This window comes from Rhipicephalus sanguineus, unplaced genomic scaffold, assembly GCF_013339695.2.
Source record: "Rhipicephalus sanguineus isolate Rsan-2018 unplaced genomic scaffold, BIME_Rsan_1.4 Seq340, whole genome shotgun sequence".
NCBI lineage: Eukaryota > Metazoa > Arthropoda > Arachnida > Ixodida > Ixodidae > Rhipicephalus > Rhipicephalus sanguineus.
In genome coordinates, this window is record NW_023615050.1 from 71,403 (window position 1) to 87,835 (window position 16,433).

Consider the following 16,433-nt stretch of genomic DNA (forward strand, 5'->3'; position numbering starts at 1 on the left):
CTGTTCGGAAAAAAAAAAAAAACGTTCGATGATTAATACCCGTGCCACACGGGCACAAAAATGGCATTTACCTCCTAATGCCTTCATATTGTCACGTGGTCGTGACGTCGACGAAGACAGCAGTCGGCGTTTGCAGGATGAAACTGTTTACAAGGTCTATCCAAATAGGTCGCGAAGCTTCGGGCGAAAAGCGGTTCAGATCCTATTGTCAGCGACATCAGCATGGGGAGTTATGGGAGTAGCGATTGAAGCGCGACTAGGTGTGGTGGGAACAAACACTAATAACAAAAACCTAATTTCATTCAACAACAAATAATATTTAATTTTATGACCGAGATTTATTTCAGAATAACATTTATTTAGATCCAGTGTACAAAGAATTCATGAAAATGTATATGCATTATCAAAAATCTTCTTATTAGCGCCCTCTAAAGAATGACACATGCCATTGCTCTGCGACGCAGTCCTTGTAGTGTTCGGAAAGGCGCGCGTAAAGTTCGTCCTGCGGCGACACACCCCCTCAGGTGTGCTGGTGTTTCGCACTTGCATGCGTGCTGTGAATTATTCTGGTGAGAATTTGATTTTTGTGTGCGCGAAGTTGCGATGTGCGTTTCATCATTGGTGAACGTGTTGGCTACGGTGTTCAACGGACACGGACGAGGCGGCTAACATTTCACGCCGAACGCTTCCTCGGTACTAGCGGAAACGATGTGGTGTTCCAAGGATGCAATAGCAACACGCGTACGCCTGGCGAGCCCTCTCTTCTAGATAAGACCCGGGGCAACGGTTCGGAGTAGTGTGCTTGCTGGATTTTCATGGATCAGTATTCCTGCTGCCCGGTTTCCTTCGTGAACATGCGGTGCCTACTATATTTCCGGTTATCGGTGAGCAGATCGCTAAGTTATCTGTCGCGCTACGATCGCTACAATTCGCATGTCTTGATACGTTACACGTAAGGTTAATTTATCGGAACAAAAGGCAAAACATAGTGCACGTAGTGTACGCACCTTTTGTACTTATGACATTTGTTGCTCATTGTGTAGGGTGTGTTAAATTGCTTTATTGTGACCATTGAATAAAACTGAAATTCATTATTTTGGCGTGACCAGGCGTCATTTCTTCTCGTTAGAACTGAAGCACGCATGCAATGCGCTCTTAAGTCCCCTGCGCATGTGCGAAGCAAATAAGCAACGCTGCAAATATGAGATGTACGCTGCTGCCTACGTTATTCACGCTGTGGAAGATCACACGAACGCAGAATAAAAGCTCAGAGAATAAAGTTTCCTGGTAAAACCAAGGCGAATTCCACGACGGTACACTTAAACACGGCTGTTTATTCACGGGTCGATACTAGTTTAGCTAGCGTTGGCTTCAAGCGCATTCGCCAAGGGCTTGCCGGCTCGCTGTAGCGCGAGTCCTTAGTGATCAGGGGCCTAGGAAAATATTTTGAGGTCAATTTCGCGCTAGTGCCAACAAAATGACGTCACTTTTTACCGGATATTGCGTCACATCCGCTTTATTTTTGTTCCGCCGGAAGTGTTCTCTCCTCACACAGATGGCGCCAAGCCCCATGAGCAGCTGATGAGCAGCCATTTTCTGAACGTATGGGCTTCTATGGAAGCTTCGCTACCATTTACATTTACCTTGCTGTTTATTTGGCCGAACTTGTGGCGAGAAACTGAGAACTAGGGCTACAGCAATACACGCTGTACAATGATAGCGGCGAACAGGGCGTCGTCCGTCGATCAACTGACCAGCGCTGAAGCGCGTCGGCATTTAAACATGTGCCGTCGAATATTCCAGCGTTATCGCTGGCTGTCGTGCAAATTCTAGAATAAGCGCGAGTGTGCGCGTCTTGCGCGCAATCTTAACAAAACGATCTACAATGATCGCGAAGGCTCTGGAACAATGAGGCGCGGTTCGCGCTGAGCGTTGCTGACAGTCTTTGTGGCTGAAACCGAATACCAAAAGAAAAAAAGAAACGCACGTGGCAATGCCCCCCTTTGAAAAGCATCGTCCCGATGCTTAAAACAGAACAGGCCGATGCATGCAACAATAAATAACAAGAATAAAGCAACAAAGTACAATAAACAATAAGCACAAGAAAGTACAATAATCAAGCAAAATGACAGTCCTCAGATTTGCTAACGCCCGTAATATGGTTTGAGGCGCACGACATGGACGACTTCAGGTCATGCACGGCGCCGCTGAGAGTTCGTAATGCCGTCAGGGACAACCTCGTAGTCGAGTGCGCCGAGGCGTCGAAGTACCCTGTACGGTCCGAAGTATCGTCGAAGAAGCTTCACTGAGTCCCGTCGGCGTATTGGCGTCCATACCCCTACACGGTCACCGGGTTGGTATTCCATGTGGCGTCGTCGAAGGTTGTAGCGGCGGCTGTCAGTCATCTGCTGGTTCTTGATCCGTAGGCGGGCGAGCTGTCGTGCTTCTTCGGCGCGCTGTAAGTAAGCGGCGGCGTCGAGATTTTCTTCGTCGGTGACGTTGGGTAGCATGGCATCGAGCGTCGTTGCCGGGCTTCTTCCGTAGACCAACTTGTACGGCGTCATCTGCGTCGTTTCTTGGACGGCTGTGTTGTAAGCGAAGGTCAGGTACGGAAGGACGGCGTCCCACGTCTTGTGCTCAACGTCGACGTACATGGCCAGCATGTCGGCGATGGTCTTATTTAGGCGCTCGGTGAGGCCATTGGTCTGAGGGTGGTAGGCAGTGGTCCGGCGGTGGCTTGTCTGGCTGTGCCTCAAGATCGCCTGAGTTAGTTCCGCAGTAAACGCCGTACCTCTGTCGGTGATCAGGACCTCTGGGGCGCCATGACGCAGAACGATGTCTTCAACGAAGAACTTCGCTACCTCGGCGGCACTGCCTCTAGGTAGGGCCCTTGTTTCGGCGTAACGGGTCAGGTAGTCGGTAGCTACGATGATCCACTTATTACCACTAGTCGACGTTGGGAACGGTCCCAGGAGGTCCATCCCGATCTGCTGGAACGGTCGCCGAGGTGGCTCGATCGGCTGAAGAAAGCCCGCTGGTCTTGTTGGCGGTGTCTTGCGTCGCTGACAGTCTCGGCATGTCCTTACGTAGCGAGTGACGTCGGCGGCAAGGCGCGGCCAGTAGTACTTTTCCTGTATTCTTGCCAGCGTTCGGGAAACACCGAGGTGTCCTGCTGTCGGGTCGTCGTGCAGGGCCTGGAGGACTTCTGGCCGCAATCCTGAAGGCACCACGAGAAGGTACTTGGCTCGATTCGGTGAGAAGTTCTTCTTTCGGAGAACGCCGTTACCTAAGAAAAACGACGCCAGTGCTCGCTTGAACACTTTCGGAACGACGGCGTTCTTGCCCTCGAGGTATTCCATAAGGCCTCTGAGTTCCGGGTCGGATCGCTGTTGTTCAGCGAAGTCGTCGGCACTTATGGTTCCCAAGAAGTAGTCATCGTCCTGGTCGTCTTGCGGCGGCGGTTCCACGGGGGCACGAGACAGGCAGTCGGCGTCAGAGTGTTTTCTTCCGGACTTGTAAACGACGGTAATGTCGAATTCTTGAAGTCTCAAGCTCCATCGTGCGAGACGACCTGAAGGGTCCTTCAAGTTAGCTAGCCAACACAGGGCGTGGTGGTCGCTCACAACTTTGAAGGGCCTGCCGTAAAGGTAGGGGCGAAACTTTGTTGTAGCCCAAATTATGGCAAGGCACTCCTTTTCTGTCGTAGAATAGTTTGCTTCCGCCTTTGATAGCGACCGGCTAGCATAGCTGATTACCCTTTCCACTCCGTCAGTCCTCTGCACAAGAACGGCGCCGAGTCCTACATTGCTTGCGTCGGTGTGCACTTCCGTTTGGGCGTATTCGTCAAAATGCGCGAGTAACGGAGGCGTCTGCAGGCGTCGTTTTAGTTCTTGAAATGCTTCCCGCTGCGGCGTTTCCCACTTGAACTCGACGTCGGTCCTGGTAAGGTTAGTAAGTGGCTCGGCGATGCGGGCAAAGTTTTTGACGAACCGCCTGTAATAGGCGCACAGGCCAAGAAATCGACGCACGGCCTTCTTGTCGGTAGGCGGCGGGAATGTAGCGATGGCGACTGTCTTCTGGGGGTCAGGGCGTACTCCGGACTTGCTTATCACGTGTCCCAAGAACAAAAGTTCCTCGTACGCAAAGCGACACTTTTCTGGCTTCAGGGTGAGTCCGGAGCTCTTTATTGCTTGAAGTACAGCTTCAAGCCGCCGTAGGTGTTCGTCGAAGTTTGAGGCAAACACAACGACGTCGTCCAAGTACACGAGGCAAGTCTGCCACTTCAAGCCAGCCAGCACTGTATCCATGACACGTTGGAAAGTTGCGGGTGCCGAGCAAAGACCAAAGGGCATGACCTTGAACTCGAACAGGCCGTCTGGTGTTATGAAGGCAGTCTTTTCTCGGTCTCTCTCGTCTACTTCGATTTGCCAGTAGCCGGTCTTGAGGTCCATCGACGAAAAGTACTTGGCGTTATGGAGTCGATCTAGGGCGTCGTCTATCCGTGGGAGAGGGTACACGTCCTTCTTCGTGACCTTGTTCAGGCGACGATAGTCGACGCAAAAACGTAGGGTTCCATCCTTCTTCCTCACCAACACCACAGGTGACGCCCACGGACTCTTGGACGGCTGGATGATGTCGTCGCGTAGCATTTCGTCGACCTGTTTCTTGATGGCCTCGCGTTCTCGCGTCGAAACTCGGTACGGGCTCTGACGGATTGGTCGGGCACTTTCTTCTGTTATGATGCGATGTTTCGCGACTGGGGTCTGTCGAATTCTTGACGACGACGAGAAGCAGTCCTTGAATTGTAGGAGCAGGGCTTTTAGCTGGTCTTGCCTGTGCTTCGGGAGGCTCGGGTTGACGTCGAAATCGGGTTTTCGTCGATCCGTCGAAGCAGGTTCAGTAGCATCGAAGAGGGCGAAAGAACTGCTGGCATCCACGAATTCGTGGATGTAGGCGACCGTCGTACCAATGTTGAGGTGCCTATATTCGTGGCTGAAGTTTGTCAGCACTACCTTAGCTTTGCCATCACGCAGCTCGGCTATGCCTCTTGCGACGCAAATCTGACGGTTCAGAAGTAGGTGCTGATCGCCCTCGATGACACCTTCAAGGTCTGCGGGTTCTTGAGTTCCGACGGAAATGATGATGCTGGAGAGAGGCGGAATGGTGACGTGTTCTTCTATCACATTCAACACGGGGTTTCCTGGCGTCGTGTGTGGCGGCAGCGCTTTTTCTGAGGTTAGTGTTATTGACTCAGATCTCAGATCGATGACGGCGCCGTGGTGGCTTAGGAAGTCCATCCCAAGTATCACATCCCTGGAGCAATGCTGTAAGATTACAAAGCTCGCAGGATAAGTCCGGTTATTGATGGTGACTCTTGCGGTGCAGACTCCAGCCGGAGTTATTAGATGGCCCCCAGCGGTCCGGATTTCGGGCCCTTGCCAAGCGGTCCTAACTTTCTTCAATCTTTTGGCGAATGGTCCACTGACGACGGAATAGTCGGCTCCAGTGTCGACGAGAGCGGTGACGTTGTGGCCGTCGAATAGTACGTCGAGGTCGCTAATCCGTCGTCTTGCGTTGCGGTTAAATCGCGGCGTCGGGTCACGGCTAGGTCGGCTTGTCCCGCTGCTTGTACGTCGCGTCGACAGGTCTTCTTCAGGGACCGAGGTTTCGTCGTCAGGGCTTCGTCTGCTTCGCGTCGTGTTCGGCAGGTCTCGTCGCGTAGTCGTCGTCGGCGGCCGCGGAGGATCTTCGGCATTTCGTCGCACAGCAACCGCACCTCCATCGGTTGCTGCCCTTAGTTTCCCGGATACGGGCTAGGCGACCGGCCCCGGTTTGGGCCAGTGTGCTGCCGACGGTGCGGTGACATGTAGCGGCCGGGCGACGGCGAGCGGGAAGGTCGTCGTTCTTGCCACTGTGTTCCGGTCAGGTAGTCGTCGATGTCGCGAGGCCGTTCGCCTGGCTGCGGGCGCGGCGCGTTGACGGCGAATCCGCGTAGCCCCATCTGTCGGTACTGGCAGCGGCGGTACGTGTGGCCGGCCTCCCCGCAGTGGTAGCAGAGCGGGCGGTTGTCAGGGGCGCGCCAAACGTCGGTCTTTCGGGGGGTGTAGCTTTGGCCTGCAGGCGGGCGGGATGGCGTCGGAGGTGGCGGCGGTGTCTGGCGACGGAACTGCGATGGCGCGGGGCGTTGGTGATAGCCCGGAGTGGCGACAGCATGGCGTGCAACGGCAGCATAGCTCATGGCTTCCGGCGCAGGTGGCGGCGGTGCAGCAACTCCCAGCGAATGCTGAATTTCCTCGCGAACGACGTCGGCTATGGAATGCACTTGGGATTGCGATGCAGGAAACATCTTTCGGAGCTCTTCGCGCACGACCGCCCTTATCGTCTCACGCAAGTCGTCGGAGCCCAGCGCATGTGCTTCCCCGTAGTTCGTCGTCGGCATACGGCGGTTGTATTGCCTCGTACGCATTTCTAGGGCCTTTTCAATCGTTGTGGCCTCCGAACTGAACTCCGCGACTGTCTTGGGCGGGTTGCGTACAAGTCCGGCAAAGAGCTCTTGCTTCACTCCCCGCATCAGGAAACGAAGCTTTTTTTCTTCTGACATAGCCGGGTCCGCGTGCCGGAACAGTCGGGTCATTTCTTCGGTGTACATCCCGATGCTTTCATTCGGGAGCTGTACACGGGTCTCCAACAGCGTTTCGGCTTTTTCCTTGCGGACGACGCTGCCGAAGGTGTCCAAAAATGCGGCGCGAAAAAGGTCCCAGTTCGTCAGCGTGGCTTCTCTGTTCTCGAACCATGTCCGAGCGGTGTCTTCTAGCGCGAAATACACGTGCCGTAGTTTGTCTTCACTTGTCCAATTGTTGAAAACGGCGACCCGGTCGTACCTTTCCAGCCAGCTCTCTGGATCTTCGAGCGACGACCCGTGGAAGGTTGGCGGCTCCCGGGGCTGATGCAGCCGGATCGATGTTGGAGCTACTGGGTCGGTCATCGTTACAGTCGAGGTCACGGCGTTAGGTTGCCTGGCGTTGCCGGGAAGAGGTCCGTACTCTGGCTTTAGTCCCTGCGGCGGCTAGTTCGACGATCCGGGTTTTCTTTGCCGTCGTCCTCCTCGCGGCTTGGGCTTGGGTCAGCGCTTCGCGGGGGCGTCCGGATCATGGAAGCAGCAGCACCTCCACCAGATGTCACGTGGTCGTGACGTCGACGAAGACAGCAGTCGGCGTTTGCAGGATGAAACTGTTTATTTGGCCGAACTTGTGGCCGAGAAACTGAGAACTAGAACTACAGCAATACACGCTGTACAATGATAGCGGCGAACAGGGCGTCGTCCGTCGATCAACTGACCAGCGCTGAAGCGCGTCGGCATTTAAACATGTGCCGTCGAATATTCCAGCGTTATCGCTGGCTGTCGTGCAAATTCTAGAATAAGCGCGAGTGTGCGCGTCTTGCGCGCAATCTTAACAAAACGATCTACAATGATCGCGAAGGCTCTGGAACAATGAGGCGCGGTTCGCGCTGAGCGTTGCTGACAGTCTTTGTGGCCGAAAACCGAATACAGCAAAAGTAATAAAGAAACGCACGTGGCAATATTTAATGCCACTCGCGGTGCCACACGGACGATCTAAATGGCATTCGCCCAAATGCCATTGGTCACCTAATGCCATCGCCAGAACTCATTCGACTAAGAAATGCATACTCTGGACGGCACAGCTGACCAAGTGCGGTATACCTAAATTGTATAAAACGACATCCTATTCAGCTGAAAATAAAGTTTTCACGTCTTTTATTTACACTAATCACTTAAGTGCTTCAAACGCTGTATTTTGGTTGCGAGACTCACCATTTTCTTTTAAAGCTCTGGAGGCTGACTAGCGTTGGCTTAGGTTGCTACGGTCGGCTGCAACGTCATGAAATAAAGCAACGAACCAAAGCTTACGGCAGCGTAATATGCTTATTTCTACATTTAATTATTCTTGGAGGTATATGAAGCTTGTAAACGCATGTTTATTTTTTATTACTACTGAACAATTCCGCACTGCAGAAGATGCTGCTATCAACATCATCAATTCAAATGTCATTCAGTTTGGACGTGCAGCAGCTCCGCGGAAAAAAATGTCATTCGGGAACTAAATGCCTTCACTACCGAACGTCATTTTCTCTGCCCGTGTGGCACGGGTATTAGAGTGATTCTCTTTTGTTTTGTTTGTTTTTGTATGAGCTTTAAAGGGATGCTGAAGTGGTTTTACAATTCGGTAAAACTTTGTTGTTAACAAGGACCAACATTACTGTCGACGATGGCGTAATGTTTTTCGCTGTTGTGGCAGCAGGAACTTTAAAATACGCGAAAGAAAAGTTCGTCTTGCTCCGCCCATGCGAACGCACCGAAAGTGTGGGCGTGACCGGAACTACGTCATCGTCGGTAGTTTGGCCACGGTGGTAGAATAACAGGTGGCCCGACGCGCCGCTCCGCCAATACGCCGTGCGTGTCACGGAGGTGCTCGAGTTGCCGCCGCTTTTCCGCAAGGTGGCAGCAGGTATACTCTGGGCCGATATATCCGCTCCGGCATTTGAAAGCATGTGGCCAGCGTGCGTCGCGAGCATTTAAACTGCAATTTACATCTTTAACTTTTGACAAAGAGATCCGCGGTGTACTTATTACACCAGAGAGGCCTTGAGCAACACTGAAGAGTTGCCGTCGCTTAGAAGGGACGCGCCACTAATGAAAGCATGCAACGCAACCAGCGTTGCAGCGGCGGCTCTTCCTTTCTGCTTGGTCATCTTCGATAAATGCGGAGGCGTCCGTGGGTGCAATCGTCCGAAGAGCAAGAGCGTCCCTATGCGACGCAACCAGCGTCGCAAAGTCGCAATCAGCCTTCGAGTCATGGTCACGGCCAGATCACGGTGGTCGTGATTAGGTGATCCCACGGCTTGAGATACGCTCTGATGCGTCGTGTTTGTTGCGCTCTGTCAAACCAACGCGCGTGACCGCATCGGTGTTTCCGCTCGCTTTGCAAGCTGGAACAAGGCTGGAACCACGGCTTAAACCACGGTGGCTCGATCTGTGCCGCTGATGCGGCGGCCACCTTTGGACGAAAATGCTTCGCTCCAAATTGCAAATCTGGCTACAAAACGTGCAAAGAAAAGCTGTGTTTTCTCCGCGCCGAAAGACGAAAAGCGACCGCAGTTGTGGAGAAATGCAATTCCACGGAAAGACCGCCAGCTGCAGTCCTCCGACATACATACCATAACATGAAACCCAAATGCTTTTTTTTAGGGGCGAAGCTCCTTAAGGCGGCACCCGTTCGTCCCTCGTAGTCGTCGTAGTCGTAGTAGTAGGTAGTAGTAGTAGTAGTCGTAGTCCGTAACAAGTCTTACGCTTTGACCTCCAAGGTGGTGCCTGTGGGAGATTTTTCCTGTGCGTTGTTGAACAATAAAAAATTCGCAGCGTGCGCGTTAACTAAAAGCCGAATCTTCTGTCCCTCATTCCCCATCAGCAGCCATTGGCATGTTCCAGTAGGAAACGTTAGTAGAAGTAGAAGTGTAAGTGTTAGCTAAAAGCCGACTTCTTCTGTCTCTCATTCCCATTAGCAGCCATTGTTTACCTCCAAGGTAGTGCCTGGTGAGATTTCTCCTGTGCGTGATTAAACAATAAAAATTTTGTTCAAAACGCCGTTGATTGGTGAAATAAACCAACGAAAGACGCCAGATGTTTTGTAAAAGCAGAACGAAAGAACGCCAGATGTTTCTAAAGCAAAACGAAAAGACGACAGCTGCTTAACGACAGACGCCAGATTTTTCTAAAGCAATGGTTTTCTAAACAATGAAAATTCACAGCCTACATGTAAAATTAAAGTGAGCTGCAAGTCGTCATAACTCATCGAACCTTTAGTATAAACGCGCCCGATCTCTCGTCGGTGAGGATGTACTGGGCAGAATTCACGGAAGATTCACGGTTTACCGATGAACCTCCGCAGCTTCGCCCACTCATCATCATTCACTCCGTGGATATGCTGTGATTTTTTGCTCTGCACTCACCGGTAGGAATTTTCACGCTTTCGAAAAAAAAAGTACACGCGCGTCTCTTGCAATCGGCAACCTGTGACAGTCATATCGGGACTACCCGCGCCCATTAAAAAATTTTAAGCTTCATAAAGCCTGGCGCTCTTGCTTTTGCGGTCGAAGCTGGCAGACAGCCACCACAAGCTAGTAAAAGCACAAACAACCGCTTAAAGCTACAAAATTAGCTAGAAAACCCGTTTTTACAGCACAGCGAGAGCTTGCGGTGCGCGTCTTTCGGCCCAAAAACTCGTCGCGAACCTAGCGGCCGCCGCGAGCAACTCGAGCAGTACGGCGACGCGCTCGCGGCGCTCGATGGGCTGCCTGTTTTATTCTACCACCATGGATTTTGCGGAGCCGTGGCCTCCGTGACTGCTTCTGGCTTCGCGCGTTGGTGGAACTGATCGCGAAGGCCATGCTTTTATAGCGCCTTCGCTCAGCAGTTCAAGGAGCCCTGCGGCTGCAGCCGCTGTTTCTTTGCCAAGAAATGCCATTTGCGTTCACTTCTGTGAACTCTTACATTGGTTTTCGAATTAAGCAAGGAAAACTATGATTACACATTCCAAAGTCATTTTTTTTAAAGTGCTTCAGCTTCCCTTTAAGCACGACGTGCTTCAAAATCGTGGAATGAGCGCGTGGGTGGATACGTAGACAGCGACATGAACGAGAAATCATATTAATCAAATCTCCCCAGTCTACCTCTAGTTAGCGCGCTTACATATTAAGCATACATAATTGTCGCTACGACAAAGCATAGCAGAAATGTGTCAATGAAATGCTTTATGTGTCCTTCATATATTTTTTATCTAATACCACTGCATCTTACGCGATATAAATGTATGCGCTAATCTGTGCTCTCAATTGTGCAGTCACATATGGAAACAAAATTTTAAGCCGCAAAGGTACATGGTTACAGTAGGGGCTGCGTTGTGAATGATCACACGCACGTACAGTGGAACGCTGTTTCATGATGGTAAGCCCATCATACGTTCATATTTAGGCAAGAACACAATTCAGCATACTACTTTCATCCTCCCCTGCAATTTTGAACGCTGTCGTGCCCTACATTGTTTAGTCGCATAGTCATGAGTTACCACTGACTACTGATCTCTAATGTTAGCTTATCATGACCCATCTCGGCTAGAGTTGGCTGATTCAGCTTCATATCGGCTAAAGGGTGGCTTGTGTTGGCTATATATAATCCTATATTGGCTAAATTATTGGTAATGTTACTATCACAAGATTTACAGCGTTAGCTAAACTTTTAAATATATGGCATATGCCGACTCTAATGACACCTTTATGAATTTGTGGGTTTAAACAATTGTGTACATAGCATCACAGTAAAATCACACCACGACAGAAGTGTTGTATAAGAGTTCAAATTGTTCATGCGCTCAATGCCTACGTGTAATTTCAACGCTTTGTACTAAGTACTGCCAAAGACTGAACACCGGACAGCACATGGGTGCTAAAGTACGTCGAAAGTTGTAAGCATGTGTTTCAGTTTCAGTGGCGAACTTTCTCACTTGAAATATCAGCCTGGCCCATTGAATATGTACACAGCGGTCCACTGTTAAAGGGAACTTCGGAGCGTATGGAGGTCGCTCGGCGCCACCGCCAGCCGACGGCTGCAGCGAGTTTCGCGCATGTGCAGTGCGCGCTGTGACCCGTACTATTTCGTCTTCCGCTACCACCTGCTTCCGCGCTGCGAATCGTCGCTAAGCGAACCGTTCATTCGACGAAAGAGCACTGCTCCCCGTGCGCACTGCGCCTGCGCTAAACTCGTTGCAGCCGCCGGCCGGCGGTAGCGCCCAGCGTCCGCCACGCCCTCCCATGTTCCCTTTAACAGTGGACCGCTGTGTAGTGTCCTGCGCTTACTGGTATGCATGTTACATATTGCTCTTGGCACACGCTGTTTCAGCGGTTGCAGGCTCTTCGTACCACGTGGACTTGTCAGCACATTTTCCTACTGAAATGTAATTGTGACGTTAACTGCCTATTCAGGCTTCGTTAAGGCCATTAGGCATGCTACAATTCCAGCGAGAACAAGTCCCTGCGTTAGCTTTGTTCGCTCCTCAGTTCATGTGTTGGAGCAACGCCCTGCAATTGTCGAGCTGTGACTGTTGTAAGTGCAAGCTCGCCCCGTGCGTCTTCTCTTCATGCGTCCTTTGTGTATGAGCAGCATGCAGCAAGTGTCGAGCTGCTTGCCGTTTTTCGTGTGACATTCAAATTTGATGCTATCGCATATATTGCTTCGCCCTTGCGGCGAAACTGTGACTTTTTTAAACCTAAAGAAAAAACAAATCCGTCTTCAAATTGTAAGTTTTTGATAAAAGCGGCGATGTACATGCGCGTTTTCAAATTCAAAGACGTTTTCGAATGCAAATTCATTTCACAGAGCGCGAAAGTTATTTGGCGCTCTGTGGAGCCTAGTCGATAGGACATCGCATGCGTAATGCGAAGGTTGGAAGTTCAATCACAAACAGCGGCAGTTTTGTCGCCAACACCTAAATTTCACGGTATTTTTTATTACTGCGCTTCAAGTAAATTTGCAAATAACATCCCCTATGCCTTCCTTGGCCTCATTATGGGCTGACGTCGTTACTGTGTCTGATGAAGGGCAAGAGTAACGTCAGCAGCGCAGGGGTTTAATTCGCGAAAGCTACGTGAGAAGTTCTTAGGACTTGCCAGTACTCCGCGTTCTAGGGTTTGTGCTCTGACTGAAGTTAGAGCACGCGTGCACGTCGGTAATTATCAAACATCGCACCAGGCTTTAACTTCCTCGTTACTTTGACTTCCTCGTAAGTACACGGCTGTTGTTGTTTTTTTCTGTCTCGCCCACGTTGTAATGCGGGTGGCACTGCTGGTATCGAACCCGCAACGTCGAACTCAGTAGCGCGACGTCGTAGTTACCATGGCGGATGCTATGCGAGAAGGTAACGGAGCCACGGTGCACGCAAATGTTATCTACACCTGTTAAAAAAAAAGCCTTTTCCAGGTGGGGCGTAGCTCGCTCTGTCATCGTACAGTGGTCTGGTAAGATTGGAGTTCCCTCATCCTGTTGCATTACGAACCTTTTTTGTTTTTTTACTGATTTACAACCCGTTTCTTTGGTCAAAATTATTTTGTGGTGGCAGTTTACAAGGTCCACTGCCTAAGTATACTCTTAGACGAGGCTCGGGAATGGGCCCCTGAAACGTAATCTCATGCCAACGGTAAAACTAGCGGTTTCTGCAGTTTGGTGAGGTTAAGTTTGAAGCTTTGTGTGCTGATGGAACGCGTCACCAATCGCCAAAGTAAGGCTCTTATGGTCGCCGTCAGAGATGAAGAGGTGCATACGTCTAATTCAGCTTATTTTACCACCATAACGCCTAAAAGACCCTGCTTCATAAGCCCACTAAATACGCGAACAAGGAAGGTAGATAAGTTAGCCCTCAGGGAATTAAGTTTGTTTGCCACTTTTTGTTCTATTGTGATAACTAGCCTTCGTAAGAAAACAGATAGTATCTGTTTGCACCACCAGTGTCATAGCAGCTCTCAGTGTGCACATGATACTATAGTAACACTTTTGTACAGGAAGCAACTGAGTATTCACCTTGATACACTATGTGTCGCATGGAGGAGGACGGCATGGAAATGCGAACTTGCATGTGGTCGCTCACATGGCCCGGCGGTGACATCGCTGTTGTAAGGCGAAAAAAAAAGATGCATGGAAAATTAGACGCACTGTGCGAGAACTTCTAAGAAAGCTCTGTAAAAAACAACGCGAAAGACAGCACAGAGGAGAGGCACGTGAGAACACAGTGGTGTGAGAACGCCCAGAGACAGACAGAGCCACGGAAATATTAAAAAAAACGTTGTGGTGTATCGTGTTACGCGTTGTCATGATGAAAGTCAATAACCAACTCGCCCAAAATATTCAATCGTGGAACTTCTTAGGAACCGTACATGAAAATATCTGAAATCAGTAACAACACCTATTTACACCTACCAACACACCTACCAACAACACCTACTTAATTCGGCCGAAGCTCGAGTACGCCTCCATAGCATGGGACCCCTACACACAAAGTAACATAAAAAGCTCGAGCAAATTCAAAGACAAGCTATCCGGTTTGTTTATAACAAGTTTTCAACATTCGACGCACCAACTGAACTAATGCTGTCTAATGATATTCCGACACTTCAATCACGTCTAAAAAAATTGCGGGTCGACTTTATTTCACAGTTACTTACTAACAAACTCGCACTCGACCCGGCAGTTTATCTAGTGACGAGGCCTACTAGCCAACATCACCCAAATTCTCTAACCCCCTATTTCGCCCAAACGAACCTATTCAACTACTTTTTTTTCCGCGGACCATTAATGATTGGAACTACTTACCTCTATAAACGCTGTATTATTTTGCTATTTTACTTTTTACACTTGCATTGTACAAAGTAGTCTAATTACAAACGCGTTTTTCCTTTGTTGTTTTTGTTGGTTTTCTTTGTGTGCATGCTCAAAATTGTATCGTTCAACTTACAAGATTGTTTACTTCTGTTGACCTAATGTGCTCTACCCACCCTGCAAGGACTTTGAGTCCGCAGTATGTATTAAATAAATAAACAACTCAATAAATAACACGAACAACCAAACTCTATCCGTTAGTCGTGGGTTACGGCGAACTTTTTTTTTTCCAGCTTTTTCCAGTGGTGACCAATGAAATGGCACACACATTGACTTTCTGGTAAACTAAACATATATATTACAGATATATTACTGCAGAATACAGTATATATATGCAATTCGTGACCTAATGCCTTCGCTAGAACTCATTCGACTGAGAAATGGGTACTCTCGACACCAAGGCTTGCTCACTGCAGTACACATAAAACCTTCGAAATAGCTTCTATAGTGTCAAGATATTGAACACATGCTCCACAAATTCGTGTTATTTCCTAGTTTCACTTTAATGAAATTTAATGCCAGAATTGCAATGGCTTTGACATGACAGTCGCCTGTCGGATTCAAAGCTCCAAAGTTGCTGTGGTTGGTTGCAATGTTGTAAAAAACAGCAACGAACTCAAGCTAGTGGCACCATAGTATGCTTGCATTTACCTTACTCTAGCCTTGAATGCAGATCAGATTTTCTAAAACCCGTGTTCATATTTATTATTGCGCTAAAAATGCCCACTTCAAAAGTCACTGTTATTGACATCATCAGGTCAAATTCCATTAAATTTAGACGTGTGACAGCTTCGTCAAAAGAAATGTCATCTAGGAACTTAATGCCTTAACTGCAGAATATGATTTCTTGTCCTCCGTGTGGCAAGGGTATACCTTTGCTTTGCAAAGGACATCACGACGCGAGACTTCCGGTATAGAGGCACGCAGGTGACCGGAAGCAACCAGTGACATCAGTGGCAGAGCGAAATGCGAAAAGGAAAGCTTTCTGACGCCGCTTGCTCGCGTTTTGAAATTTGTAGACTAAGTAAAGTTCTGATGCACCAATTTTAAATACTATTAGTTTTCAAAATTCAATACCAAACAATCTACACCGCCGCAGGAGGCAGTCAAAAAGAGCGGGCATGTACCCTTTATTGCCTACCTCTTTCGTGCACCTCTATGTCTTTCTCGACCTGCTGTTGTGGATCGGAAGAGGTGGCGGCAGCGGCCTTGGGCTTTGGTACTGCAGATGACTCTGGACGTGCAGCAGCCGTGGGCTCTGGCACTGCAGGTGACTCTGGCAGTGCAGCCGGTTCCGCCGGAGCTGGCGTCGGGGTTTCTACGGAAGCTATCTCCGTTGTCGACTTGGACATGTCCTTCGTAAGTGAAGAACACGGCACAAATGACGGCATGGATTAGCACAATATTATCAACGTATGCATGTCGAGACCCTGTAGAACAGATCAATGTCCAAAAAATTCGGCAGATCCCACGTACCGTGGGAGTCGGTGTTATGCGAAGCATGCGGCGGGAAGGTGACTGGGGCGTAGTTTTTTTTACTGAGCGACAAGTTACAAAATGACGCTATAGCTCTGTATAAATTTCATACGCACATATATATGTTCAAGAGCCGCATATGTGTTATATAACCAGTTGTTTACGGTTCGGTAACACTGCCAACGGCAAAGTGGGTATTACCAACACCAGAAGCGGTAAGCTGATATGTACTGCTTATACTTGTTCCTTATGATGGATAACGCACGCACGTTTCACGAGCCCGTATGCATATGTGGAACAATTTCTTGACAGTTCTTGAACAAGGTCATCATCTCCGTGATCAGTGAGCACCAGCAGCTGGTCATGACTTGTTATAGGATCCGGTCGTAATCGCGGTGACGAGGGTCCACGTGTAGTGAAGTATGAGGTATAGTACAGCTGTTGGAATTCATGA

The 16,433-nt window shown here is 49.5% G+C and overlaps 1 protein-coding gene across 1 annotated transcript in view; it reads right to left on the reverse strand.

The window, feature by feature from the left end:
• The window catches only part of LOC119377082 (sodium-dependent phosphate transport protein 2B-like), a 60,541-nt gene that overhangs the window by 36,680 nt on the left and 7,428 nt on the right, over positions 1–16,433 (reverse strand). The window contains 1 exon segment of the mRNA XM_049411531.1: positions 15,645–15,858. Within this exon segment, the coding sequence (XP_049267488.1) occupies positions 15,645–15,858 (214 nt within the window).